The 24,075-nt window shown below is 53.0% G+C and overlaps 2 protein-coding genes across 7 annotated transcripts in view; both read left to right on the forward strand.

Moving 5' to 3' along the window:
* LRRC8A (leucine rich repeat containing 8 VRAC subunit A) overlaps positions 1-7,399 on the forward strand; it is a 32,795-nt gene extending 25,396 nt beyond the window's left edge. For 3 of the 4 annotated variants that reach the window (XM_012772165.2, XM_012772164.2, XM_076009106.1), the window contains one exon: positions 5,477-7,399. In XM_012772165.2, coding sequence (XP_012627619.1) covers positions 5,477-5,752 — 276 coding nt within the window. In that variant the 3' untranslated portion in view covers positions 5,753-7,399. The remainder of the gene's footprint in view (positions 1-5,476) is intronic. The other variant, XR_001155854.3, reaches the window with a different exon arrangement.
* Positions 7,400-10,500: 3,101 nt separating this feature from the next.
* PHYHD1 (phytanoyl-CoA dioxygenase domain containing 1) lies at positions 10,501-22,249 on the forward strand. Of its 3 annotated transcripts, none has more exons than XM_076009110.1 (11): positions 10,501-10,650; positions 13,067-13,225; positions 16,223-16,298; positions 16,451-16,498; positions 17,555-17,610; positions 17,696-17,758; positions 18,412-18,433; positions 20,240-20,383; positions 20,487-20,603; positions 21,608-21,734; positions 21,841-22,249. In XM_076009110.1, the coding sequence occupies exons 1-11, from the start codon at positions 10,618-10,620 to the stop codon at positions 21,884-21,886; spliced, it is 891 nt and encodes a 296-aa protein (XP_075865225.1). In that variant the 5' UTR covers positions 10,501-10,617; the 3' UTR covers positions 21,887-22,249. The 3 variants fall into 3 exon arrangements, with proteins under 3 accessions (XP_075865225.1, XP_012627627.1, XP_075865226.1); XM_012772173.3 differs by having other exon boundaries at positions 20,255-20,383; XM_076009111.1 differs by having other exon boundaries at positions 10,551-10,650; positions 13,113-13,225.
* The last annotated feature ends 1,826 nt before the right edge of the window (positions 22,250-24,075 follow it).

Below are 24,075 nucleotides of genomic sequence, written 5' to 3' on the forward strand. Positions count from 1 at the left end.
CAAGCTTCCTCAAGTCCTTATTGCCAGCCTGCCTGTCTCCTCCATGCATTAGAGATTGTGACCAGTCCTTGTCTCCCTCCCCCACATTATGAGGCAGGAATGCGAGTGTGTAGCAGGATGAGGTGAAATCTTAGATTGTTTCACTCTGGTGGGGCCTGGGGCAGGCCCACTGATCAGGAAAGTTGGAGTCCCCTGGGGGAAGCCAGGTTTGGGATGCATTGGACAAACCTAGCTTCTTTACTATACGGAGGGGAGCCCCAGTGGCTTACCCACAGCGCGGCGTTGGAGCCAGATTGCCCCTAGAGTTTGTTCAGACTCTCACCCACAACTCTTTGCGATGCCTGCTCTGTCGGGGTACTGTGTTGGACTCTCCATCCTGTCTCCCACCCCCAGCTCCTCACACCAAGCTTGTGAGTTAGTATCATGCCTGTTGGCTGAGGTCACCCCTCAGGAAGGGAGCTGGCGGCAGGCACGCTGTCCCGGAGGAAGGACAGCCTCTGGACACCCTGTTTAGCACACTGCTTAATCACATCCTGTCCCCACCTCCTGCAGCACCAGAGGCCTTTATAGGGAAGAAGTTCACTAGGGCCAATCCCAAGTAGGCTCCTCTTTTTAAGGTTGATGCATGAGCCTTTCTCCTTCCTCCCCCTTGGGCGTGATGGCCCCTTGAAGCCACCTTAGACTGTGGTGACTAGGAAGGCTGAGTGTGGCCACTCCAGCCCTTGGGTGCTGTTTCCCCTGGTTTGCAAGGCGGGTGTTCATTGGTTTGCTCACTTGTCCAGCTGCGGAGGGAGGTGCTGGGGACATGGGGATGAACAAGCCCCACAGGTGACCAGGCAGTTAGTACACAGTGCCACAGAGCTCCGCTGGGGCACAAGATTCATGGGAACACAGAGGAGTTGTCCTGGGGTGGGAGTAGGGGGGTTAGATTTCACCTGGTTCCTGAAGGACCAGGAGGAGGTAGCCAGGTATGGAGGAAAGGAAGAGTCTCGTACAGGGGTGGGGAACCTGCGGCCTTAAGGCCACATTGTGACCTTCTTGGTCCTTTTGACTGAATCCAAATTTTATAGAACAAGCCCTTTTATAAAAGAGGTGCAGCAGAGAAAGACAAAGCTTTTCTTACCTCCTTTGGTGCTTAAAAAAGAACAATCTTGAAATCAGAAGGCAGCGGGTTCTAGTAGGTTCTGGCTGGGAGGAACAGAGAGCTGGTGGCTGAGTGGAGCTGCCAGGGAACCTTGAGGTGGGCAGGGCGGGGCAGGGCTGTGCTGGGGCTGGTGGGAGGAGCAGAGCCTCCACTTCAGTTTTAGGTGTCTCTCCTTTGTTCGAGTCTTATCCCCTCTCCAGCCATATGCTCAGACTAGTAGTATCTTGGCTCTTTTGTTCAAGACCTGACGAATAGCAAGAGTTCACCGAATTCTTGTTGACTGTGTGGATGAAGGAATGAGCTGACTAGTGGTTTTGATTGGTTCCTCTTGCTACAGTGAGGGGGGTGGGGTGTGAGAGGCAGGGAGGCTGCCAGGAATGGAGAGTTGTGGCCTTGTGGACGGATTAGGGAGAGACTTTGGAGATAGAGTCGGAGATAGAATCCACAGGACTGAGAAATGGTGGGGGAGGGAGTGGTCTCACTGGGTAGATGGAGGATCGTTGAGACAGAAGCTGGAGCAAGCACAGGTTTTCAGAGAGGCGAGGGTCTGTCCTGTGTGGGGCGGGGCCCTAGAACATCCCGGGGACCGTGTTGAATCGGCCTGAAGCTTGAGGCATCATCCTTTCCCCAGGCACGTGGGTAAAGAGGGGCCCTAGACAGGATCACCAGGGAGAGCAGAGAGGAAGAAGAACCAGAGTCTGCCTCGCGCTCCAGGAGGGACAGCGGAGGAGGAAGGCTGGGCCAGGCCGGAGGGTGCAGGCATGCGGTGCACGGAGAGTCGGGTGGATAAGGAATGATGCAGGTGACTCTAGCCAGACAGTCAAGGGTGGGTGGGGACAGGAGCCAGGTGGTGGTGGACTGAGGAGAGAGACGGTGTCTTTCTGGATGGTCGGGCAGGAAGGCTAGGAGCCAAGAAGTGATGGCGTAGCCCCAGAAGTCTCCTGGGAGGGCTGTCTGCTCCAAAGCCCAGGATGGCTGAGGCCATTTCAGCGCTGACAGGGGAACCCCTGCAGTCCCTGAGGAGGCAGGAGAGTGCGAGTTGGGTGATGGGAAACTCTTTAAGCCTTCCATGGACAAGCAACACTTCAGCAGAGAAGGACAGGTCCAGAGGATGGGTGTGGCTGTGGTAGGGACTTGAGCGACTAAAATGTGCTTCCTCTTCTCTCTGCGGAGCCTGCAAGGTTGGGGTTCAAGTCTGCGGAAAGGTCCTCAGCTGCAGAGCATCCCAGTGGATAGGCCCTTGTGGCAGAACAGGAACACAGCAGGGCTCTGAGCGGGAGAAAGCAAGGCTTCCATCTCCTCTTACATTCCCTTTCTGAGAGGGCGAAACCATGGACAAGTGGCCTTTCACCTATCCAGGCCTCAGTCTCCTTGGCAGGGGGATGGAGACAGTGATAGAGCAGCCCAAGAGGTTACCGTACAGTTTTCCGTTGTCCTCACTTGGGATTGGGGCCAAGGCTCCTGGCTCCTGCCCACCATGTCTGAAGGAGTCAGGCCCAGTAAGAATGCGTGTCCATAGCCGATTGCACACAGAAGGGCAGGGAAGGAGCTGGTGTTCACGAGGCTCTTCCTGCATGCTGGGAGACACAGCACGGACCCCTCTGGCCCAACAGTTTGCTCCTTGCTCCACCAGTTCTGTGGATGGTTAGCAGAGCATGGGCTGTTGAACCAGGTTCAAATCCTGGCTCTGCCACTTACCAGCAGATTCTCTGGGCAAGTTGGCTTCTTTAGGGCCTCAGTTACTCCATCGGTAAAATGGGAAGTGTGTTTTGTTTTTTTTGTTTTTTTTGTTGTTTTTTTTTTGAGACAGAGCCTCGCTTTGTTGTCCAGGCTAGAGTGAGTGCCGTGGCATCAGCCTAGCTCACAGCAACCTCAAACTCCTGGGCTCAAGCGATCCTCCTGCCTCAGCCTCCTGAGTAGCTGGGACTACAGGCATGCGCCACCATGCCCGGCTAATTTTTTCTATATATATTAGTTGGTCAATTAATTTCTTTCTATTTATAGTAGAGACGGGGTCTCACTCTTGCTCAGGCTGGTTTAGAACTCCTGACCTCGAGCAATCCTCCCGCCTTGGCCTCTCAGAGTGCTAGGATTACAGGCGTGAGCCACCGTGCCCGGCCGGGAAGTGTGTTTATAGGTAGTTTGTGGGTTGAACGAGTTAATAGTATCAGTGCTCAGAGTGAGCCTGTCACACTTGTCCCCCATTATCTGCAGGGAATACATTCTATGACCCCCAGTGGATGCCTGCAACCACAGATAGTATTAAACCCTATACATACTATGTTTTTTCCTATACATACATACCAGTGATAAAGTTTAATTTTAAAATGAGGCATAGTACTCTTTATACTTTGTTAAATAAAATAACAAAGTAGCTTGTGCTACTTGAGCACAAGCACTGTGACACTGCGACAGTTGATCTGATAACCAAGACAGCTACTAAGTGACTCACAGGCAGGTAGCAGATGCAGTGTGGATTGCTGGACAAAGGGACGATTCACATCCTGAGCAGAATGGAGCCAGAGAGTGCAAGACCATCACACTACTCAGAATGGTGTGCAATTTAAAACTTATAATTTAAAGGCCGGGCATGAGTGGCTCACACCTATAATCCTAGCACTCTGGGAGGCTGAGGCAGGAGGACCTCTGTTTTTTTTTCTTTTTCTTTTTCTTTTTTTATTTTTTTGAGACAGAGTCTCGCTTTTGTTGCCCAGGCTAGAGTGAGTACCGTGGCATCAGCCTAGCTCACAACAACCTCAAACCCCTGGGCTCAAGTGATCCTACTGCCTCAGCCTCCCAAGTAGCTGGGACTACAGGCATGCACCACCATGCCCAGCTAATTTTTTCTATATATATATATTAGTTGGCCAGTTAATTTCTTTGTATTTATAGTAGAGACAGGGTCTCGCTCTTGCTCAGGCTGGTTTAGAACTCCTGACCTCAAGCAATCCTCCCGCCTTGGCCTCCCAGAGTGCTAGGATTACAGGAGTGAGCCACTGCGCCCGGCCAAGGAGGACCTCTTGAGCTCAGGAGTTCGAAACTATCATGAACCCTGAGCAAGAGCAAATCCGCATGTCTACTAAAAATAGAAACAATTAGCCAGGCATGATGGCATGTGCCTTTAGTCCCAGCTACTGGGGAGGCTGAAGCAGGAGGATTACTTGAGCCCAGGATTCTGAGGTTGCTGTGAGCTAGGCTGATGCTGTGGTACTCTAGCCCAGGTGACACAGCGAGACTCTGTCTCAAAAAAAAAAAAAAAAAATGTATGAATTGGGCTAGGCGAGGTGGTTCACGCCTATAATCCCAGCACTTTGGGGGGGCTAAGGCAGGAGAATTGCTTGATGCCAGGAGTTCAAGACCAGCCTGGGCAACACAGTGAGACTCCATCTCTACAAAAATAAGAAAAATTAGCTGGGCTTGGTGACACATGCCTGTAGTCCCAGCTACTTGAGAGGCTGAGCCAAGAGGATCACTTGAGCTCAGGAGATTGAGGCTGCAGCGAGCTATGATGATACCATTGCACTCCAGCCTGGTCAATAGAGTGAGACCCTGTCTCTAAAAAAACAAAAGCAAAACAGGAAAAACTTATGAATTGTTTCTTTCTGGAAGTTTTCATTTAATAGTTTGGACTGTAGTTGACCGCAGATAATTGGAACAGCAGAAAGTGAACCTGCAGATGAGAGAAGACTCCTGTATTCACATTTGGTACAATCAGAAGGAAGGGGCTCTCAGTAGTAAGCCATTTACACTCATGCTTACCCTGTGACTTGACATATGGGGAAACTGAGGTCCAGGAGGGCACAGTCACACAGCTGGGATTTTCACCCCATCCGTGAACTCTCCCCCGTTCTCAGAAAGAATTAAGTGGGTGGCATTTTCTCAGCATGCCACTCTGCTTTCATAAGTCATTCCTAAGCTGGGTAGGACCAGCAGCCTGGCTCCTGGTAAGCACTGGCGCATGCAGGTGGCAATAGCTTACCAGTGCGATATACTTCCTCTGGTGCCAGGTGCTGGGAGACAGTGGGGGACAAGACAGGTCCAGCCTACCCTCTAAGAGCCACAGTCCCGGGGTGACAGATGGAAAGATCAGTGCTGTGAGGGGGGTGTGGTTGCCATGGGACCCAGGAGGTTGAGAAAGCTTCCTAAAGGAAGTGACTGCAAGAGCCGAGACCTGCCGCACAGGTGGACAGTTGGCCAGACTTTGGCGCAGACTGTGCTGGGGCCTGGGGCCGGGGGAGCGGAAATGGGGATCTGAAAAGGACGCCTGGGGGAAGGATGGAAGGGAACCCAAAGGCACCCACCTCACTCTCACCGCCTGCTCCTCCCCTGCAGATCGAGGCGCTCCCTCCGGAGCTCTTCCAGTGCCGGAAGCTGCGGGCCCTGCACCTGGGCAACAACGTGCTGCAGTCGCTGCCCTCGCGGGTGGGCGAGCTCACCAACCTGACGCAGATCGAGCTCCGGGGCAACCGGCTGGAGTGCCTGCCCGTGGAGCTGGGCGAGTGCCCGCTGCTCAAGCGCAGCGGCCTGGTGGTGGAGGAGGACCTATTCAACACACTGCCGCCCGAGGTGAAGGAGCGGCTGTGGAGGGCCGACAAGGAGCAGGCCTGAGTGCGGGCCGGCCCAGAGCAGCCAGCAGTGGGAGTCCTGGCCAGGAGGGCCAGGCCCTGTTCCTCCCGGAGCTCCTAGACAAGCAGGCCAGCCTCTTGGCTGGGCAGGAGCCTGGGACCAGATGTGAGTCGGGCCAGAGCGAGAGGACAGTGTCTGCGGGGCTGGCCCCTTTTCTCCCTCTGAGACTCAAGCCCCTCAGGGTAGGCGCCTGTCGGAGAGACCAGAGACCTGGTCAGGCTCAGAGTGCAGTATGTGGACAACTGGATCTCCTCTCTGGAGGCCATCTCCGCCCCGGAGGCTGAGCCGACGCTGGAGGCCCTGGGACTGAGCTCTTGGTATTTATTTTTTTCCACCTCCCACCTCCTTCGTCCAGATAACTTATACATTCCCAAAAAGTTCAGCCCAGATGGGAGGTGTTCGAGGAAGGGTGGGCTGTTTCCCCTTCTTACTTAGCAATGCCGCCAGCAGTTGGCGCCCACCCAGACTGGAACAAAGCAGTCCAGGGCAAGCCAGCCGCAGGACGGTTGCCCCATTGGTGCCAAGCTGGGCTCTGGTGGCCTGTGGGACAGCAGGCCACCAGGCGGAAAGGCCAGGCCTGGGGCTTGCCTCATCAGTTTGTGTGGCAGTTTTAGATTTTTTTTTAAGCAAAAAAAAAAAAAAATTTTTTTTTAAGCTTTAAAAATTGATGATTTGGGTATTAAAAAGAAAAAAAACTAAAAAAATTAAAAAGACACTAAAGGCCAGTGAGTTGGAGTCTCAGGGTAGGGTAGCAGTTTCCTTGAGCAAAGGGGCGAGACACGGATCGTGTTTCCTCTCCCTGGGGTGCGGGGTGCAGGATGTCTCCCGAATCCGGTGTGACCTTGGTCCAGGAGTTCTGTTTGTTCCTCTCCTCTCCTGGGGCGGGGATTTTGTTTGTTTTTTAGGCTTTTTTGGTGTCTTGTTTTCTTTCTCCTCCATGTGTCTTGGCAGGCGCTCATTTCTGTGGCTGTCGGCCAAAGGGAATGTTCTGGAGCTGCCAAGAAGGGAGGAGACTTGGGTTGGCTAATCCCCGGATGAACGGTGCTCATCCTCCTCTCCCCCCTCGCCCCCGCGCCCCTCTTCATGCACAGTGTTAAGGAGCCAAGAAGAGCTACTGCGCCTGGACTCTGTCTCCCCACGTCACGTGTCACGGGTTTGCCCAGGGCCACCACAGGCCTCTGCTGCTTACATCAGCCCTGTCACCACCTGTTTCTTCATGAAGAGCAGACACTCGGAGGTGGGGCTGGGCACAGGGAGGTCACCACTGGGAGGGCAGGCTCCCCAGTTTCTGGTTCCAAGCCCGTTTCTGTCCCAGGCGCCTAGTGCACACGTAGCCCATTCAGCGCCTGGTGGCAGGAAGCCACCCTGCTATAGATCAATCACTCGGGTCCCCACCTTAGAAGGGTCCCCACCTTGGATCAATCACGTGGACACTAAGGCACGTTTTAGCGTCTGTTGTCTTAACGATTATGTCCATCAGTCTGTCCATCTGTTTTCTGTGTCGTGTCTTGTATGTAATCCTCAGAAATAATGCACACTAGCCTCTGACAACCACGAAGCAATCCGTTACCTGTGGGTCTGAACTTGTAGACTCGGTTCCAATATCAAATAAATCTATAACAAAAAGTAGCCTTTGGAGGTCTCCTTGTCATGGGGGGACCCTTCCCTTGCTCTGTGAAGCCTGCCTGGCCGTGCCAACGGGACTGCTTGTGCCCATCTCTTGGGCATCTATGGACTAGTTCCCTCTGCCCAGGGAGCTGCCCACAGTCAGCACTCTCTGCTGTCCCAGTCACCTGTGGTTTGGGCCCTCATGGGTTTGGATGGGCAGGGGCTGGGAAAGGAGGCAGTGGAACGGGAGCCAGTAGTCCTGGGTCCTTGTCCCAGCTCGGGCTTCCCGTGCCTGAAGCTGGGCAGATCCCTTCCCTCCCATGGCTTCCGTGTCTCCATCTATATCAGGCGCCCTCAAACTACGGCCCGCGGGCCACATGTGGTGTTTCTGCCCGTTTGTTTTTTTACTTCAAAATAAGATATGTGCAGTGTGCATAGGAATTTGTTCATAGTTTTTTTTTAAACTATAGTCCAGCCCTCCAACGGTCTGAGGGACAGTGAACTGGCCCCCTGTTTAAAAAGTTTGAGGACCCTTACTCTATATAATGGGCATTTGCACTCCGTGGGCTCAGAGGTCCTTGCAATTCCAATAGCAAAGCTCGGGTTCTACAGGGGTGCGCTGAGCCACCACAAGAAGGCCTGGCTCTGCTCCCAGCCCCTCTGGGGCCTGCTGAAGGTACTGGGTCAAGGGCAGAGGCTGAGGGAGGTAGCCAGAGCTGCCTTCAGATCTCAGTTCTGCCATAGGTTTCATGTGAGGCTTCAGTTTTCTCATTTGTGAAATCAGGGTGATAATGGCAAACTTACAGGATTGATTCAGGAATGATAATGATTATGTAGGTAGGTGGAGTTTTTTTAGTGGAGGGCCTGGCTCCTTCTACCCAATAAATTGTCTGATATTTTCCTCCTGGACCAAGAAGCCTTGTGCTGGGCCAGCATGGGTGCCCTGCAGCAGGAATTTCTGGATGAAGAAGAAAGGCCATCATATTTGACTTTGGCCTGTGTTGCTGCTTGGGCACCTCCTCTGGAGCAGGCCAGAGTCTACCCTTCCTCGGTCCACAAAGACTCTGACCCCTCAGGCCTAAGCCAAGACCCTCCCTCTTCTACCCCTGTCTTGGGCTTTCTGACAGGGAGGCTGAGCAACTTGATGGCCACCCACCTCTAAGACCCTCTTTTTTTCTCTTTGGTTCTTCCCCTCCAGTCTGGTATGGTAATATTCCCACCAACCTCCACCCACTACCCCACTCTTACCCCTACCCTGGCCTTAGGGCTTCCCAGCGCCCAGGGCAGGACAGTTGATCTGGAGCTGGTTAACTTTTGGAAAAAACAACCATGTAGAAACACCGCCCACCCACTTCCGAAAGCTGAGCGGAATGAACAAACAGTGGGAGGCCAAGCCTCTCCTGTTCCCCCCACCCCACCCACCCAGTGCTCTCCACTCTGCCTGAAACCACAGTGGCAGTCTTTTCTGTGATTGTAGCAGCAATTTGGAAAACTTGGGGAAGCCCAAAACCTTTTTTTTTTTTGAGACAGAGCCTCACTCTGTTGCCCAGGTGAGTGCCATGGCGTCAGCCTAGCTCGCAGCAAACCTCAAACTCCTGGGCTCAAGCGATCCTTCTGCCTCAGCCTCCCAAGTAGCTGGGACTACAGGCATGTGCTACCCGCCATGCTTAGCTATTTTTATTTATTTATTTTTTATTTTTAGTAGAGATGGGGTCTCACTCTTGCTCAGGCTGGTCTCGGACTCCTGACCTCAAGTGATCCTTGGCCTTGGCCTCCCAGAGTGCTAGGATTAGAGGCGTGAGTCACCGTGCACAGCCGCAAAGCATTTTTTTTTAATCTTCATATTCCACCCAGAACAGCTCCTGCTAACATTTGGTGAATAACTCCGGTTGGTAGGCACTTAGTGCCAGGCCCGGTGCCAAGCCCTTTATCAGCAGTGAGGCATGTGTCTATTCACGGCTCACAGGGGTCTTTCTATTGTCCCCAAATTGCAGATGGGGAAGGTAAGCCCCAAACATCTGGGCCTCAAACCCAGCCTGCCTCACAGAACCTCCACTACCAGCCTTGTGGGGGTTCCCAGGGGCAATGCTGCTCAGCACGAGGACCTCACCGTGTACCTGGCACATGGCAGGTGTTCCTTGGGGGTGGCTGCATCAGTCTAGGACAGCGGGGGGCACACCCTGCCTCCACTGAGTCTCATGGTTCTGTCTTCTGCCTGCTCCCTGGCCTGGCCTCAATGCCTGGCTGGACTCGCCCCTCCCGAAAGCCCTCGGAAACCTGGACGCCTGGACAAAGCAGCAACTCTCAGTGCAGTGTCCCAAAAAACACAACTTGACTTAGGGCCAAGGCTCTCAAAGGCTGAGCAGTGTCCCCATGCTCACTCCTGAGACACTCTGACCCTTTGCCATTCACAAAGCGTCATTTCAGGGAAGGCCACTGGCTGGCATTTCAGAGCTAGAGAGTGGCCCTCTCAGTGGCTGAGCAGGACTGGCTGAGAGACAGTGGTGGTGGCACTTGCAGGTGTTCTGACCTGAGGCCATAACAGGAGCCATCTCTCTCTCCCCCTCACTCTGGAGACCCAGGCCCCGTCTCTCTGGCCCTTCCTCTTTCCAGATATCCCTTATCTCTGCCTCCTGAGCTGCAGAGGGATGGTTACTCCCTCCCTAATCCTTCAGGACTTAGAGGACTTCAGATCAGAGCCCCAGGGGCCCAGGCACTTCTCTCAGGACCCAGGAATGCAGAGCCACTCAGGGCAGGTCTGACCCGCAGGTCTCCTGCCCAGACAGGGCACTAGGGAGGGCAGACTTTCCTCGGTTACAGCGAATGGTGGCACCCAGACTGAGACTCAGGTGTCCTCCTGCCAGCCAGCTGCTTTCATGTGCAGTCTCAGAGCACAACTTCTGGGTACTTGGTATGCAATGGCCAGGAGTGTTTTCTGGAAAGAAACCCAGAGGGAGTGGTTAAAAACCAGGAAGGAAGTGGGAGAAGGCAAATCCTGGACTAGTAGGGGGAGGGGGTGGGGGGAGGGGGGAGGGCAGAGACAACACCCTCCTGGCGGGTGGGGCTGGAGCTCAGCCTGGAGGCCTGGTCTGTTAGGGGAGGAGGGCTGGATGTGGGACTGGGTTTTCTCTGAGTAGGGAAGTGTTAAGTCCTCCCAGCCTCGTGCCAGGCCCCTCCTCCTGAACTTAGTCCTCCCTAGCCCCGGACACCCAGAGCCGCCTGTTCCTGCAACTGTCCCCATGGCAGGCTTGAGCCCCTCACAACTCCAGAAGGTAGGAGTCTGCAGGGTGGTAGCTGGGAGGGTCAGGTGAGAATTGGGGGCCCTTGTGGCCTCCAGTAGTCTCAGGAACTCAACCCAGCCCCTGCCATTTTACAGAAGCCCAGAGTGTTGCCACCCAACCAGGTTCACTTGTCCTCTGCCCAAGAGGAAGCAAAATGCTGAGACAGCAGGGTTTATAGCAGAGAAGGGTTTATCCTGCACAGTGCTAAGTGGGGAGACAGGAGAATTTGGGAAATAGGGTTTTTAAAGACAGTTTTTATGTAGGCAATTGTGTCTGCTAATTGGCGGGGTTCGGGGCAGAACCATAGGGTTGTAGAAATTGTCTTCTTTGCTGACCAGGTTCTTGGATGGGGTTCACAAGACCAGTTGAGTCAGTTCCTCAGTATGGGCTGCTGGTCTGGGTGGGTTATGGGTGGGTTAGCCGTTCCACTGTAATTCGGGACCTGGAAGATACTCAGAAACTACCCCTAGTTTTCAAAAAGGTGATGTTATCTATGGAGAAAGCTAAGACCACCAGCTATGTGGCTCCAGAGTAGCATATTGGGGGACAGTAGCTAATATTATTTTTAGGTGGACCTGTACCTTATTTTTAGCTAGGCCCTTACCACAGTTCTCACCTTGCACCCCTTTATCAATTTGCAAGGGCAGTTTCAAGAGGGTTGGGTTCCAAACCATCGCCCCAACTTCTGCACACACAGCCTGGGGAGTCCATGTCACAGGACCCAGGGTGTGTGTGTGTGTATGACCAAAACCAGAATAAAGCCTTGGAATCAGCCAGGCCCGGCCCTGGGTGTGGGAGGTGGGGCCGGGAGGGGGTGGGAGGTCATCCTCCTGGGTCCCAGTTCTGCAAACAGGAAAGGCTGACACATGGGAATTAGAGCAACAGACTTGTAAAAAACCACTCATAAAGTTCTGTGCTGAAACTGTTAATATTTTGGTACATAGCCCTAGAATCTTTGCTTCGATGTCCATCATAACAGCTACCACGCATCTGGTCCTGCCAAGTTTTGCAAATGAGGCTCTGCTGTTGTCCCCATTTAATAGTGTGAGTGTCCCAGAGAGAAACACACTTGGCCAAGTTCTCACAGTGCCCAGATACTTACTTGCATCTGACCTTTTTTCCTCTCACAATGTATCCGTATATGTCATTCCTATGTCAGTGAATGCTTTCCTACAACCTGATTTTTATCACGTCATGTTCCAGACAGATATGCCACGCTTCGTTAAACTAGTCCCTTGTGCCAGGCATTTAGGTTGTTCCCAATTATTGCTGTCATTGGGCAAGGCTCAGCAGATGCTCTACACATACATGTTTGCTCCCTGATTTCCTAATCTTAAGAGGGGCCTTCCAGGCAGTGTGTTGACTGGATCGAGGGTATGCACAGTTTGCAAGGAGGTCATTTTTAGCTTAACACTGACATGACTGAATTTCTAACATGCAGACAGAAGAGCCCACGCTGGGTGTTCATGAATGTTCCAATATCTGGTGTGCGGAAGCCAGAGCTGGACATCCCACCATGGGGCGGTGGTGTCAGCAATGGGAAATAAGACACTTCATGGGGTGAAGCAAGGGGTGGCGTCCAATGTCCCTGTTCAGGCTAAGACTTTGCCATGCTCTGCACGCAAATATGTAGGTATTCATTCTTCCCATATCTTTTCAGTAGCCTCAGAATGAGGGGACTAGAGGCAAATCAGAATAAGCCATTTGCTGTGCCCCCCCACCCACCCTGCACTCAGAGTAAAGTCCAGCTCCCCACTTGGCCCAGCCCAGCCCCCTTTCACCTCCCCTTCCACCCTCCCCTTGCCCTGTGTTCCATCCATTCCCAGTTCCTCCTCTTCCTCCCACGTTCAGGAGCTTCACCTACTCTGTTCCTTCTATCTGGAATGCCCTTCGTCTTATCCTGGTGGTCTGCTCTGCAAATGCCACGCCACTGCCTCAGAGCTGCTGCCCTGAGACCCTTCTCCTTCCCCCGGCTGGTTTGCATCAGCCATCCTCTCCCTCCCTGCAGGCAGCGCAGTTTGTGATGTGGTGCTGGTCTCCTTCACCAGACTGTAAGCTCCAGGACAGCAGGTGTGGTGGCTGGCTTGCTCAGAGCCGTCCCGCCAGCTCCTGGAACCATGTCTCACACACAGTAGGTGCTCAGTCAGGATGAGTTGGATACCTCATCTGAATGAGGTATTTCCCTGCACCCCAAGCCTGCTGGAGGGGAAGGGCGGGGGCAGCCCCCCCCTTCTTCCTTCACTCAAGCAGCCAGTATGAATGGCTGCTGACGGGGTGCCAGGCTCCATGCCTGGGTTGGGGGACAGAGCAGTCAACAAGAGCTTGGTCTCACCTTCACATAGCTCCAACATGGGTGATAAGGAGAGTGTGAGGACAGGGGAAACCCGAGTCTCACTCCTGCCTGCAGTTCCGGGACGATGGATTCCTGGTGCTGGAAGGATTCTTGTCTGCAGACGAGTGTGTGGCCATGCAGCAGAGGATTGGCGAGATAGTGGCCGAGATGGATGTCCCTCTCCACTGTCGCACAGAGTTTTCCACCCAGGAAGAGGAACAGATTCGAGCCCAGGTAGGTGCCTGGGCAGATGGGGTTGGGATCTGGTCCATGATGAGGGGCTCAGTCCCAGGCCAGAGCGGCAGCCTGGTAGGGAGGACCCCAAGGCCCAGGGGGAGCACGTCTTTCTTTCCCTCCTCACTGTGAATTCGTAGTATAGGGATTATAGTCCTATTGGACAGGTGGGGAAAATGAGGCTCAGATCTCTTGCCCCAAACCACACAGTCGTCAGGATTTGAACGCAGATCTGTTTGAGACCAAGTCCCTGCTGTTCCCCACTCTGTTGTGCTTCCTCAGTAGCTCTCCCGCCACAAAAGGCCTCTCTGCGGCAGCCACTGGGAACAAGGCCATGCTTATGAGGGGCCCACCTGTGCACGCCTCAGCCCACAGCCAGATTAGGAACTCTGGGTGCTTCCCCAAGTGACCTAGTGTGTCACACAGCAGGGCACAGCACAGTGTGAGATGGACAAGTTGAGCCTGGGGGTCTCCCGCACAGTTCTCTTAACCCTTCCCGGTCTGAGTGTAGGAGCCTGTCTGTCTCCCAGTCCCCGGCTGTGCCCAGGTGGGGAGCTGGAGGCGCTCGCTCACACTCACGCCGGGGAGCGCCTGCCATCTGCTGGGCGCGACGGGAATTACAGCAGCCGGAAGCCGTGCATCCCAGGGATGCGCCAGCCGGATGGGGTCTTGAGAAGGAAAAGAGGTGACAGAATGACAGTTTCCGCCAAACAGCTGGTCTCATTTGCTGCATGCCTGCTTTCCAGGTGGGGAAAGCAGAGACGGGTCCTGCTGCCAAGGACAGTCGGGCTACCCAAGGGTTCCAGGAGGGAGGAGGGCTGAATCTTGTGCCCTTCAAGCTGCCTTCAGTGACCAGTGTGCTGGGGGCTAGGAGAAATGTGGGAACAGAGCGCATATGTCTCCTTCCGTAACACAGGCAAAGAAAGCTCTGCACGGGCCCAGCACCCAGTAAAACCCTCAATATTCACTATCGATATCATGGGGGGAAAAGAATGGTGGGTGTCCTGTCTCTCTCTCCCTTCCCGGTTACAGCCACCCTTCGTGGTCTTTGCGTTATTGTACAACTGTGTAAGTTATAGAAAACTGAAAACAATGCACAGGACATTTGTCCATAGAAATGGATATGGACTGGGTCCTAGGGAATGCAATTCCTGCCCTGTGGATAGAGCAGTTTGGAACTGATTTGTAAATCCATTCCATCATTCCTTATTGTCTATATACGTGTGGTTCCTGGAATTCTCCTTTGAACCAGTTGTAACATCTTACTGGTTTCCCTCATGAATAAACGAGGCAAGTAAAATCTTGTACACATGTTCAGCATCATTATCTTGAATATTATTAACAACTATGCCCCCTGACTTGTTTCCCTCATCCCGATCCTGCTGCAGACTTGCTAGGAATGTTGAAAACAACTTTTAGTTTTCCCTCGGAAGGGTTTTGAAAAGGCAGGGCATGGGCCAGAGGGAGTGGGGGGCTGTGGCCACATGGGGATCCAGGTAGGGAGTCGGTGCCACTGGGTTCGAGTCACGTGGCCACACAGAAAGGTAGGCCCAGTCTGCATGTACAAAACAGAAAGGTTGAATACTATCCTTGCTTCCCACCGAGGAGGGAGAGCCGTACGGCAGCAGTCGAGGTTGGTTAAGCCATAAGGAGAAACACGAGGCATCTTCCTGGAGCATCGTCTTCATATGCTGCTAAGAAATTTAAAACATGACTGTTAAGAAAACAGAAAAAGATGAGTAATGGCTTATTTATTTATTGAGTATTTAGCCATGCCCTTGCTGAGTATTTTACATATAGCAGTAGTAACAGTAGTAATAATAATAATAACAAATACATGGTACTTAGCATATTCCAAAGACAGTTCTAGTGCTATATATACACCAACTTGGAATGCTTACACACCCTGGGAGATGGGTACCATTAATGGCATCTATATTTTGTGAAGAAACTAAGCCCAGAGAAGTTCAGTAAAGTGGTCATGGCCACACAGCCAAGAAGTGGCAGAGCTGGGATTTTTTTTAAAGTCCAGGAGTCTTTTGTACACTGCTTGTGCCATGAAATCATAGGGAACAGGTTCCAGCAGCTCGGGCTCCTTTCCATTGGTTCTCACAAAGCGTGCTTCTCTGGGTGGAGCAGGCTGTCGCTTCAGTTGAACCCAGGTACCTTTCTCTTTGGCTTCCTTCTTTTTCTGATCATTTTCCTTCACACGTTTCAGGAAGCCATCTCCACTCTCAGAGTGCTTAATGTGCTCAATACGCACATTAATCCTCTTGGCAAGAATCTTGCTCTTGTTTGTTAACGACAATGCCAACAGCACGCTGGGTAACAGTGTAGGTTCTTCCTGTGTTGCCATGGTGATGTCTATGGGGCATGCCCTTTTGAGCAATACCTACACCCTGGATGTCTACAATATCACCTTTCTTGTAGATTCACATGTATGTGGCTAAAGGAACAACTCCATGTTCTCTAAAAGGCCTAGAGAGCATGTATAGGTGTCTCTCCTCTTTCCCTGGGTTCGCCATTTTGGCAAATGACTGGAAGATGGCGGCTCCGGCCGAAAGGAAGCCAGAGCTGGGATTTAAACCCAAGTATTTGAGCTCCAGAGTCTGTGCTCTCAGCTGCTGTAAGATTCAGCCTCTAGCTGAAGCCTCCGATAATTCAGGGAGGTCAGTGCTATTATTATTCCGCTTTTGCAGATGAGGAAATCAAGGCTTTGAGAGGTAAAACGTGGGGCTCAAGGCCGCCTGGGAACAGCCCTGTTAGACTCTGGTGGCTGTGTTCTGAGTCACAATAAGAGGTTTCTGAGCAAAGCAGCTTTGGGCTGTGCTTCCAGGCAGTTGGGGTGCTGGTTCACTGTGCCTCAGTGGACAAGTCTGTGCGCCTCCTTGGGGATCTGTGACCCTGCGGGGGTGGGAAGGCATCCTGCCCCCCCTTGCCAGGCCCAGCTCCGTCCCCAGGGAGCTCTGCCAGTCCCTCGATGGCCCCTTTCCACAGGGCAGCACGGAGTATTTCTTGAGCAGCGGCGACAAGATTCGATTCTTCTTTGAGAAAGGCGTTTTTGACAAGAAAGGTTTGGAGCTGGGGGCCCTAGAGATGTGTGGGAGCTATGGCGAGGGTGGGCTGGACTCGAGCATTCCCCCACCCCCAGGGCTGGGAGGGTGCTGAGGCCAGATCTCCGTGGGAGACTGGACTCTAGTAGTTCTTCGGTTCTTTGTGCCACAGGAAATTTCCTGGTCCCTCCAGAGAAATCCATCAACAAAATTGGCCACGGTAAGCAGGGGCCTGGGGGTGCAAGAAAGAAAATGGGGAAACTGAGGCCTGAAGCATTTAGGAGCCTTAATCAAAGCCCATAGTAAGTTAGTCATCGGGCAAATGACATTTTGGATCCAGGTTTCCCTCTGGCCTTAGGGCTTCTATACCTCGTGATGCTAATCATATGACACTGCCACCACAGCACTGGGAAGAGGAGGTCCACTTGAGGGACCAAGTGGCATAAGAGGAGGTCCAAATGGCATAACCCAGGCGCCAGGCACAGGGGAGCGGCTGGGGCCAATCTTCCTGCAGCCTCCTTACATCTGACATGCTGACGTGCTCCCGTTCTGAGACTCCGAAACCAAGTACAGAAACCCTCACCTTTTTTTCAGGATCATACGTTATAATTTGTTTTGTAGACTGCTTATTTTTAAACTTGATGTTATATCTTGGTAGCTTTGTAAACAAGTTTTGGTAAAATACACATAACATAAAACGAACCATTGTAAGCATTTTAAAGGATGTAATTCAGTGGCATTAAGTACATTGAACCCTCACATTTTGTAATAACGATAGTAATAGCAAAGAATGATGACAAGTGACTGTCCCTGCCCGAGCCCTGGGCTACTGCTGCACATGCCTTTGCCCATGGAGTCCTGCAGCAGCCCTGAGCGGCACAGCTGTTCTTCAAATCCCCGCTTGACAGAGGAGGAAACTGAGGCTGACAGGAGAGAAATAGTGACCTGAGGTCACACAGAGTAAGTGGTAGTACTGAGATTGCAACCAACTGATCGGCCCCTTGGAACCCTTAGTCCTCTGAGCGTGGAGCAGAGTCAGGGCTGGTGTGAGCTTCCCAGATGGCCAGAGGTCAAGAATCAGGTCACAGGTGGCATAGGGCCTGGGGTGGGATGAAGGCACCTGTGGGGCCCACTACTCGGTTATAAACCAGCATAAAGTCTAATGCACACAACATAGGTGAGACTGTCAGAGGCCTGAGTCTGGGTGCCCAGAGCTAGGTGTGGGAGGGACACATGGAGCCCAAGACTGGCCCATCAGCCTGCCTCTGTCCCGCAGCACTGCACGCCCACGACCCTGTCTTCAGGAGCATCACACATTCCCCCAAGGTGCAGGTGAGCAGAGGTGGGGGTGAGGGTAGGAGGGTGGGCCAGGTGTGTGTGGGGGCAGGCTGGCAACGTGACCTCCGCCCCTCTCCAGGCCGTGGCCAGAAGTCTGGGCCTCCAGATGCCCGTGGTGATACAGAGCATGTACATCTTTAAGGTGAGCTCCCTGCCCTCTCCAGGCCTCAGTTTACCATCTGTAAAATGAGCAGACTGCTCATTCTAAGCCCTTCCTCACAATGGGCCAAAAGCTGCTGGAATTATTATTATGTTGGTAGGAGAACATAGAAAATTGGTCTCCTCTGGCTAAAGCACCTGGCACTTAGTTGGTGCTCAGTTAAAATTGGGTGGTAGGAGGGAAGGGGGCCCCTAGGACTCCCACCTCCCTTCTTTGCTCTTGAAATGCTCTGCTCCTAGCTTTCAAGGCCCAGCTCAGTGCCACCTCCTCCAAGAAGGCTTCCAGGTCCCCTGAGAAAAGAGAGACTCATGTCTGACTCTGAGGCCGAAAGGCTCAATTGCTGGCCTGTGTCCCAGCCTCCCCTTCTAGCCCTCACTCCGTTCTGCTCTGGGACCTTGTTAGGCACATGCGTGCTGTCTCCTGCACAGGCTGGGAGCTCTGTGCCGGGCAGGGTGGTTTTTCTCTTTGCATCCCTCCTGGGCCTGGCACACAGTAGGTGCTCGGCAGCTGGTGTTGAATGAATCCTGGGAGGTGAATGCCTGTAGCCAGGGCAGCAGCATCCTGGGAGACCCAGGACAAGCCCTGCACCTCCCCACCGTCCTCCACCCTCACCAGGCTCTCCCTCTCTCTTGCAGCAACCTCACCTTGGTGGCGAAGGTGAGCTGACAGCAAGCTGTGGGGCCCAGCAAAGACCATGGGTGGGACATAGGGGACATCATTGGTTGTCAGGTCTTTGAAGAGAGGGAAAGCACTTGTTGCAATGTCTGCAGGCTGGAGCCTGGGCTGCGGTGGAGGAGCCACCTTCCATTCCTTCCAAGAATAGAGGATTGGGAGGGAGCCCTTGAGTTCTTGGCATGGTGGTTCCTGAACCTGACAGCAACCCCCAGCTGGTTAAAAGTACAGATTCCTGGGCCCTGTTGCCTGAGATCCTAAGCCAGTAGGTCTGCATGGGCCTGACGATCTGTTTTTTTGTTTTGTTTTATTCTGTTTAGACAGAATCTTGGTCTGTTGCCTGGGCTAGAGTGCCATGGCATCAGCCTAGCTCACAGCAACCTCAAACTCCTGGGCTCTGGCGAACCTCCTGCCTCAGCCTCCCAAGTAGCTGGCACTATAGGCGTGCACCACCATGCCCAACTAATTCTATTATTTTGTTAGTAGAGACGGGGTCTCGCTCTTGCTCAGGCTCGTCTTGAACTCCTGAGCTCAAGGGATCCTCCTGCTTCAGCCTCCCAGAGGACTATTTTAGCATAGAATTTGCTGATCTAGTCTCACACCCTACCCAAGGCACAGATAACATTTAGGTGATTAGCCACTTCTGCTCAAATACCTCTGGTGACAAGGAGCTCAGCCCCTCACAGGCAGCCCTTTCCTTCCTGGCCCAGGCCCAAGTCTGCCTCCTTGTGAGCAGCCCCTGCTCCCAGCACTCAGCCTAAGCGCAGGCCTGAAGGAGGACTGTCCCTTTCCTGAGCCTCCTCTGCCTGAGTCTAGCTCCCCGAGATCCTTCAGCCATTCCTCCTCCAAATGCTTGGAAGTCCCCACCATTAGGAAACCTCCATCTGGACAGTGTCTGCATTGTCCAAGTCCCTCTTAAAGTGTGGTGTTCAGATGACACAGTTACCCAGAAAGGAAGGAGGTGAGACTAGCACTCCCTTTACTTTGTTACCACAGACTGAGTTCCTCAGTTCCATCCTGACTGTGCCCCGGCATCACGTGGGGAGGTTTTTAAAAATGTGAACACTTGGTCATAGCGCCCCTTGCTTCACACCCAACTTTCCAACCTTATGCCATGGGGTGAACCATCTGGTGTCTGGGGACTGCTAGTCCCTGGTTAAGAACAGTCACTTCGCCAGATGTGGTGGCTCATATCTGTAATCCCAGCATTTTGGGAGGCTGAGGCAGGAGGATTGCTTGAGGCCAGGAGTTTGAGACCAGCCTGGGCAACATGGTAAGACTTCGTCTCTACAAATAAATTAGCTGGGTACGGTGGCACACACCTGTAGTCCTGGCTATTCAGGAGGCTAAGGTGGGAGGATCGCTTGAGCCTAGGAGTTGGAGGCAGCAGTGAGCTATGATCGTACCATTGCACTGCAGCCTGGGTGACAGAGTAAGACCCTGTCTCAAAAGAACAAATACAAAAACCAGTGGCTTTAGTTACCTGGCTGGAATTAATAAACCAGAGCAGCTGCTTTTTGGCAAGCAATTAAATGTTGGGCCCTGTCTAAGTTCTTTTAATACATCCTCCAGCAACCCATGAGGGAAGTTACCGTTGGGGCTGCTTTACAGTTTAGGAAATTGAAGCTTTGAGGGGTGAAATCTCTTGCCTGGAGTTCCTGGGCTAGGAAGTGGTGAGATTCTAACTGATCAGGAAAGGCTGGCCCTGGAGGGCTTGGGGAGGACTGAGGAGTGGGAAAGGAGGCCAAGGGGAGGTGGTACTGGGCAAAGGGGACAGCTCCTCACCCCCAGGCGGGCCTGCTGCAGTCACCCCTCACCAGGATGCCACCTTCCTGTACACGGAGCCGCTGGGCCGGGTGCTGGGCATCTGGCTTGCGCTGGAGGACGCCACGCTGGAGAACGGCTGTCTCTGGTTCATCCCTGGCTCCCACACCGGTGAGGACCTCTGCCCCTCCCTGCCCGCCCGCACTGCCCCATCCCTACCCCTCAGGGAGAGGGACCCAGAGAAAAGGGATCAAAGCTCCATGTTGGCCTGCAGGTGGTGTGTCAAGAAGGATGGTCCGGGCCCCTGCTGGCTCGGCGTCTGGCATCAGCTTCCTGGGGGCCGAGCCCGACCGGGATAACAGCCTCTTTGTGCCCACGCCTGTGGGCAGAGGTAGGAAGGATGCAGAGGGCAGGGAGGCAGGGGGCCATCTGTGTCCACGGGTCCGCACTTGCTCCACCACCCAGTGTCTAAGAGGCTTCCTCAAGGTCATCTGAGGGTAGTGAAGTCACAGAGAGAGAAGGCAGCGGGCTGGACGGCACTGGGAAGTCAGGAAGCAGGGTGGTTATCAGCAAGTTTGCCCTGGTCAGGCTAAAACCCACACTCTGCTACTGACAGGCTGCTGCTCTGAGCAAATGGCTGACCCTCTGAGCCTCAGTTTCCTTAATTATCAAGTGAGAAGTCAGTGAAATGATGTTTATAATAAATATCATAAAATCCACGTGGTTAGGCTGGGCACGGTGGCTCACACCTGAAATCCTAGCACTCCGGGAGGTCAAGCAGGAGGATTGCTTGAGATCAGGAGTTCGAGACCAGCCTGAGCAAGAGCAAGAAACTGTGTCTACTAAAAAAAAAAAAAAAAAAAAGAAAAAATTAGCTGGGCGTGGTGGTGCACACCTATAGTCCCAGCTACTTGGGAGGCTGAGGCAAGAATATCCCGTGAGCCGAGGAGTTTTGCTGTGAGTAGGCTGATACCATTGTACTCGAATTGGGCAACAGAGCCAGATTCTGTCTCATAACAACAAAATAAGAATCTACGTGGTGCACCACAATGTTCAACAAATGTCGGCTATCAGTCCCCCTCTTCCTCAAGGAAAAGGGAAAACTGAGGTCCAACTGAGAGTCACCATGAAGGTCCCAGAGGACAGGCACAGTACAGAGGGGAGGCCCTTCCTAAGGCTTGCCAAGGCCACAGCAGAGGGAACTTGATCCTGGGCAACCCACATCTAAGCAACACAGCCTCTGGCCCTGGAGCAGGCTGCAGATATCCGAGCTTCCAGGGAAGGGAATGTGGACGGAGGGGGCCACGACCCACTTTGGGTAGGAGCACCCATGTCCCTTCCTGCCCCAGGGAGGGGGAATGTGGGGCTGGTGTTTTGACCTGCTGTCCCCGCCAGGGGCCCTGGTCCTAATCCACGGAGAAGTGGTGCACAAGAGTGAGCAGAACCTCTCCGCCCGCTCGCGCCACGCCTATACATTCCACCTCATGGACACCTCTGGCACTGTCTGGAGCCCAGAGAACTGGTAGGTGGCAGGGTGGGGGTGTGTGCCCCAGACGGTCCCCGAAGAGACCCTGGAGCCTGGGAGCAGTGATCTGGCATCTCAAGTTCATCTCCTCTGTCCTTTGCAGGCTCCAGCCAACAGCTGAGCTGCCCTTCCCCCCACTGTATACCTAAAGGCCCTCTCAGGGCTGGGGCCCTGTCCCCCGCCAAGTGGGCTCTGGCTGAAACACTAGTGCCGTGCTTGGCCTCCCAGCTGCAATGGGGAAGTCGTGTCTCCCCGCTCAGGCTTTCCTCCTGTGGGTGTCTGCCCTCAGCCCCGAGGACAGCAGGCAAGAGGCAGAAGTGACGGGGCGGCAGCCTGGGCTGGATGGGAGGCTTCCCCAAGATTTTGTCTCTCTGCCTCCTGCTGCCCCAACACAACCTCCCCCTCGAGGTGGCCCTCAGCCAGAAAGTCTGGCTTCTCACTCGTCTCTCCTCTCTGATGGAACTCTGATCATCATGGTGTAAGACACGGAATAAAAATGACTTCTGAATGCAGTTTCTCGTTCAAGCCTTCTTTCCCAAGCAGCCTTGCTCTCCAGAGGGGAGCTGTGCTGGAAATCATCCCAGGGGCCTCAGCCCTGCCTGGTGTGGTTCCATGATTCTAGGAAGGATAAGTAACATTTAGGGGGCACCAGCTGTGGGCTGCACTCTGCTGAGAGCTGAACACACTTCATCTTCTTGAACCCTCACCCGGAGCGCAGGGTGCTCTTACCATCTGCATTTACGGCCAAGGAGGGGCAAAAGGCCTGCCCCGGTCACACAGCTGCTTGACAGTTCAGCCGGGCAAGCCTGATCCAGAGCCCGTGATCCTAACGAAAGAAGCCCAAGGCTAAGAATCCATAGTCTCAGGTTCTGGCCCTGGCTGTGACCAGCTCGCTCCCTGGTCTCAGGCCAACCCTTTCCTCTCTCTGGGCCCATTTCCCCATTTGTACAATAAAGGGGCCCCTTGAGCATGCTTGGCAGGCACCCAGACCTTTCTGAAAAACTACCAAGTCCAATACTCACTTAGCTGGGGGCTGGTCCATATGCTGTAAACTGAGGGCTGCTGGCTGATCCCAGACTGCAGATGTGCTTTGTCTGGGCTTCAACACTTAAGAGAAACCTTTTTTTTTTTTTTTAATAGACAAGGTCTCTCTCTGTCACCCAGGCTGGAGTGCAGTGACAAAAATCATAGCTCACCGCAGCATCAAACTGCTGGAGATCCTTCTGCCTCGGCTTCCTGAGTAGCTGGACTACAGGCGTGTACCACCACACTGGCTAATTTTTCTTATTTTTTGTAGAGATAGTGTCTCACTGTTGCTCAGGCTGGTCTCTAACTCCCTTACTCAAGTGATCCTCCCACCTCAGCCTCCCAAAGTGCTGGGATTACAGGCTATCACACTCAGCCAGAAAAAACTTTTTCCCCCACAGTATTTGTTAATTATTTATCAAGAGAAAGTATTCCTTAGCCCACATATTCATAGCTCAGGAACACAGGGCAATGACAAACATCTATGTAAATCAACCCAAAGAAACTCTTTTATCTTCCAAAATCACTTCGCACTCTGAAAGGTGCCAGCCTTCCCCATCTCAAAATCTTTCATAGAACCATAAGGCGTGTAGAAATCTGCATATGCCTTCTTTCTTGGTTCAGCCACAGCAAACTTATACAAAGCTGCAACCGACATTCACGTTGGATATAATGAATGCTCCGACAATATGAAACTGCAGATGCCTGGCCAAGAGGCCACACATCTGAGGTTTCATCAAAGTGTTGGAAGTCATGGCAGTTACTGACTTTGATGGGTATGCCAACCTCAACACGTCCTTCCTGGCTGATGGAGAAATGAACTGTACTCTAGCATCCCAGAAGAAACTTAAAAAAAAAAAAAACCAAAACCTTTTTTTTTTTTTTCTTACCACACAGATAGCCAAGGTATAAAACCTTTTTAAAACTTGGGAGATTTCACATAGCAATCCAGGTTTCTAAGCTTCCTTGAACAAGTGCCCAATTGTCACACTGGGCCTGCACTCCAGCATGGTGGCTACTGGCTAGAGCTGCCTCCTTAGAGGCCATGGTCTCCTGTCCTCATTGTGACACCTGCCTGGCCTTGGCAGCCATTTGAGTTTGTGACCCTGTTTTAGTCCATCCCCCTACTACCGTATACATGGACAAACCAAGGCCCAGAGGATAAAGCCCTTTCCCAAGGCCACCCAGGGAGTCAGTGGGGCAAAGATGGTGCTCCTTCACCAACAATTTGCCACTTCCTTTGGCAAACAGTACAAGGAACTGTGAGAGAACAGGTTTCTACTGAGCCCAAAATGAATGTCTCGATACTCTT

Source organism: Microcebus murinus, chromosome 12 (genome assembly GCF_040939455.1).
Source record: "Microcebus murinus isolate Inina chromosome 12, M.murinus_Inina_mat1.0, whole genome shotgun sequence".
NCBI classification, from domain to species: Eukaryota; Metazoa; Chordata; class Mammalia; order Primates; family Cheirogaleidae; genus Microcebus; species Microcebus murinus.